This window comes from Triticum aestivum, chromosome 3B, assembly GCF_018294505.1.
Source record: "Triticum aestivum cultivar Chinese Spring chromosome 3B, IWGSC CS RefSeq v2.1, whole genome shotgun sequence".
Classification (NCBI taxonomy): Eukaryota; Viridiplantae; Streptophyta; class Magnoliopsida; order Poales; family Poaceae; genus Triticum; species Triticum aestivum.
In genome coordinates this window covers 555,953,479-555,957,856 of record NC_057801.1, presented here as the reverse complement: position 1 = coordinate 555,957,856, position 4,378 = coordinate 555,953,479, and the positions used below count along the sequence as shown (strand labels likewise).

Below are 4,378 nucleotides of genomic sequence, written 5' to 3'. Positions count from 1 at the left end.
TAGTGCTCCCTCGAATCCATATTAGTTGTCGTTGAACTAGATGTATCTGGACGTATTTCAGTGCTAGATACATTCATTTGAGCAGGTAAACGGCGTGACAATCAAATAGAGTTTAGTTACTTTTTAGAAAATACAAATAAACATTCAATGTCAATGTAGGAGTAATAATCATGTAAAACTAAAAAATGGAACCTTTTTCCTGCCACGTATAATGTTTATTGACGACCAACCCCACGCCACCTCACCTCGGCCAAAAGTTTGGGACTACCCCTTCTCAATAAAAATAAAATCTTTTCCTCACCGGACATGTACAATGCTTATTGGCGACCAACCCCGCGTCACCTCGCTTTGGCCAAAAACTTGAGACTACCCCTTTTCAATAAAAATAGAATATTTTCGTCACCAGACACGTACAATGCTTATTGGCGACCAACCCCGCGCTACCTCGCCTCGGCCAACTTGAGACTACCCCCCCCCCCCCCCAATAAAAATGAAATCTTTTCCTCACCAGACATGTACAATGCTTATTGGCGACCAACTCCGCTCCACCTCGCCTTGGCCAAAAACTTGAGACTACTCCTTCTCAATACAAATAGAATCTTTTTCTCACCAGACACGTACAATGCTTATTGGCGACCGCGCCACTGCCTCGGCCAAAAACTTAAAACAATCCCTTCTCAATAAAAATAAAAAAAAATTCTTCATCAAATATTTATTGGCGACCAACCCCACAGCACCTCACCTCTACGGAAAACTTGGGACGACCACTTCAAAGAGAAACCCTCAGGTCAGGCCGACCTACCGCGCCGGGCCTCCGCTCCCCTCCTCACCCTCCCGCCTCTCCCTCCTACGGTCCTACCTACTTCGCTCCCCCAACCATCTCGCTCCTCTCCCTCTCTCTTTCACACGCACCCACCTCCCCTGCTCCTTTCCTTCCAGCCCGGCACGCCTGATTCTGAAATCCAAATCCAGAGATCCCAATTCCACTTTCCAGGCTGCAGCGGCGGGCCGGGCGCGGTCGGCCATGGAGTTTAAGGTGGCATCGAAGGCGGCCGCGTTGCCCGCAGCCTGGCACGGTACGAGCCAGGGAGCGCAGGGCCGGAGCAGCGTCGCCTTTGGATCGGCGTGGAGGAAGGCGTCGTCGCCGCCGGCGCGGGCGCTGTTCGCTGCAACTAACAACTCCGCGCCGGTGACCAGGTATGGCGTCATGTTATGCTTACCGACATTGATTCCCCCGTTTATTTTGCTTTGCTTACGGATAAGGATGTTTTCCTATTGGGGGCCGGTGATTTGGTGTATCCATTCTGGTATTGGTTGCGATGTTTTCAGTTACAAGTATTTGAGTTATGAAATATTAAGTCTGGTTGCCCTGTTTTCAGTTACAATTATTTAAGGTACGAAATATTAAGTCCATCGTTGCTTCGGTATGAAGTTAATGATTGAGTTATCCCAAGTTTTTTTTAAGGTACTCTAGTTTGACTCGTGATTTCAATAGTAAAGAGTTGAATAGTTGATTATGTTGTGCCTTCTGCTTACAACCACCAACTTCTTGTCGGTGAAATAGTTTATCTTCGAAACATAGCATGTGACCTGGATTGTAGCCTTATAGGGGTTGTGTTTGTTCTTTTCTGTCTTGTTGACTTTTCAAATTATGTTTAACCATGCAATGATGCAAATTATTTCAGCATCTTTTTTACTTCCACCAAAATAGTTCATTAATATTTGATGACTTGACCACATGTCTTCAAGTCATACTGAAAGACCAAAAAATGGTGAATGATTAACTTTGACTAGGGCATGTCTGTAATGTCTTTTTTTTTTGTAATGTCTTAGTGACTAAGGCTCACCTAATTGTGGTGAAACTTTCTGCAAACGTATGTGCAAGTGCAACCTTGAGCAGAGCATTGAATTATAGCACTATGAATGGATTAACCTGGTTCTGATAACTTTAACTTATAGCTATGATGCTTCTGCAAAAAAATTGCTTTTTTTGTTATACTGCAAGGAACTGATAACTTTTCTTAATGGTACACTTCTTCTAGGGTGGAGAAACAGAGGATAGATCAAAGTCAAATACTGACTTTGGACAGTGTCAGAACCTCATTGATTAGACTAGAAGACAGCATCATATTCGGTCTCTTGGAGAGAGCGCAGTATTGTTACAATGCTGATACATATGATAGCAATTCTTTCCATGTGGATGGATTTGGCGGCTCTTTGGTTGAATTCATGGTTAGAGAAACTGAAAAGCTACATGCAAAGGTGGAGCATCCGTGCAATTAGAAATATAATTGATCATGGCATTGCCTGGAAAATACATATGCTGATCTTTCTTATGTAGGTTGGGAGATACAAGAGCCCAGATGAACACCCATTCTTTCCAGAAGATCTGCCTGAGACACTGTTGCCGCCTATCCAGTATCCAACGGTAATGCACATTTCAAGTTTTTTTGGGTGTCCTTGTAGGCCTGTAGATATTTTTTGTCAATGTAGGAAAACATGGTCCTGCAATTGCCAACTAACATATCAGGGTTTTGACATCGGTGCATGAACGATTGAACAATACTGTGCTTCTGTTTTCTATTGTTACTTGTTAGCAACTAGCATTCATTTCAGTTTCATTAGAAGCTCTGACTATCCATCTGGAGCCTGAAAATATGTCGATATTGATTGTGGAATACTATCATCTATTCAAAAACTCATATTTCTAGTAGATTACTGTGTTGTTCTTGTTGATGCAATTTTGGATGGATTCTTATGTTGTCTTTATTATTTTCGTAGGTTCTGCATCCTATTGCTGATTCCATTAATATCAACAAAGAGATTTGGAAAATGTACTTTGATGAAGTTCTTCCAAGGCTAGTGAAAGAAGGAAGTGATGGAAATTCTGGATCCAGTGCTCTTTGCGACACAACCTGCTTGCAGGTACTATACTAGATCAATACTGCTGGTCTTTGAGTCGGACAGCTAATTGCTGTAAATCATTTTTACTATGCCACAACTTTCATTCACTGAAAATAAGCCTTGTCATTACCATTGTTGCAAGATTTTGTGCTGTCGTAATTTTATTAATATGTCATTTCCATATGACTAAGCTGAGGTTCACTAGAGGCTCCTGCAACTAAGCATTTCTTTGTGAAGTACATTTTGCTCATCTGTCTTTTCCATCACTGTTCTGTAATTCAGGCACTCTCTAAGAGAATCCACTATGGAAAGTTTGTGGCAGAGGCCAAGTTTCAAGAGTCCCCTGAAGATTACACGCCTGCAATAGAAGCTCAGGTGAGTGCTCTATGTTACAATGAGGGGTAACGCTGTCATACTTCTCTTCCGCTTACATTGTTTCAAATGGACCGTGGCAATTTGATCCCGTTGTGGAAACAACCATTTTGTCGGGCGGCCATTGCAGGACGGTGCTCAACTAATGCAGATCCTCACGTACGAGACGGTCGAGCGTGCCATCGAACATCGGGTGGAAACCAAGGCCAAGATATTTGGACAGGAGGTGAACATAGGAGCTGAAGCCAAGGGCATGGCGCCTGTGTACAAGATCAGGCCCAGCCTGGTCGCTGGACTGTACAGCGACAGGATCATGCCGCTAACCAAGGACGTCCAGGTAGCATACTTGCTAAGGAGGCTGGACTGAGAGCTCGCAAATGTGCAGTGCAGTGCCTACTCCGTCGTCCGATTTTTCTCGCGTCATCAAAGAATAAACGGGGCAGGAAACGGCCATAGGCATATTCATATTGGGACTCGACTTGGAAGAACATATTTGAGACGTTTATTGTTTCATCTATATAGATTTTTGTATCACAAGAGCAAGAGGAGCCACCGTGCGGTGGGACTGTGGCATATGATCATTTCTATTGCTGTTGGTGTTTTGCAAAGCTTTGAATCTTAGAGCACCTCTTGCTGATTCTGTAAAACCTCAGCCTGTATAATGGTTTTAAGGACGATCGGTCAAGTTTGTAGAGAGGTTGGCGGCAAAATCAGTTTATTTTTTTTTTATTTTTGAGTTGAGCAAAATCAAACTCAGCATAACATGTTCTGCCTACTTTGCCTGCGGTGTGGGACCCACCTGGTGGGGGTTAGAGAGCTGGGCGGCAGCGCAAGCGAGCATGGAGGTTTTGCGGAGTGTTTGTGACTTGTTAGCATTTTTGCTCTAAGTTGTCTTTGTGACTCTAAATATGTAGGCCGGAGGTGGAGGCATATGGAACACCCTCCAAAATATATAGCAATGAAGATGTATCTAGTGAATCCCATAGGGCTGATTTTTGCAGTATGCGCTCAGTGCTCCATATCAGCGGTTATTATCGAGTATCGAGTCTGCGTAATTTCAAGAAATCTGTTCTTTTAAGGGAATTTTGGGGAATATGCTAGT

The 4,378-nt window shown here is 43.4% G+C and overlaps 1 protein-coding gene across 1 annotated transcript; it reads left to right on the top strand.

Annotated features, from left to right (window-relative positions):
- Positions 1-777: 777 nt before the first annotated feature.
- On the top strand, positions 778-3,970 carry LOC123070879 (chorismate mutase 1, chloroplastic). Its single transcript, XM_044494259.1, has 6 exons — positions 778-1,197; positions 2,043-2,262; positions 2,342-2,428; positions 2,782-2,925; positions 3,187-3,279; positions 3,407-3,970. Exons 1-6 carry the CDS (start codon positions 1,025-1,027, stop codon positions 3,641-3,643), a joined length of 954 nt encoding a protein of 317 aa, XP_044350194.1. The 5' UTR covers positions 778-1,024; the 3' UTR covers positions 3,644-3,970.
- The last annotated feature ends 408 nt before the right edge of the window (positions 3,971-4,378 follow it).

Excerpts from the sequence above, each read along its gene's own strand:
- LOC123070879 (XM_044494259.1), top strand. The coding sequence starts at position 1,025 with ATGGAGTTTAAGGTGGCATCGAAGGCGGCCGCGTTGCCCGCAGCCTGG. Across the intron at positions 1,198-2,042 it reads AACTCCGCGCCGGTGACCAG|GGTGGAGAAACAGAGGATAG; the intron begins GTATGGCGTCAT and ends CACTTCTTCTAG. Across the intron at positions 2,926-3,186 it reads GCGACACAACCTGCTTGCAG|GCACTCTCTAAGAGAATCCA; the intron begins GTACTATACTAG and ends TCTGTAATTCAG.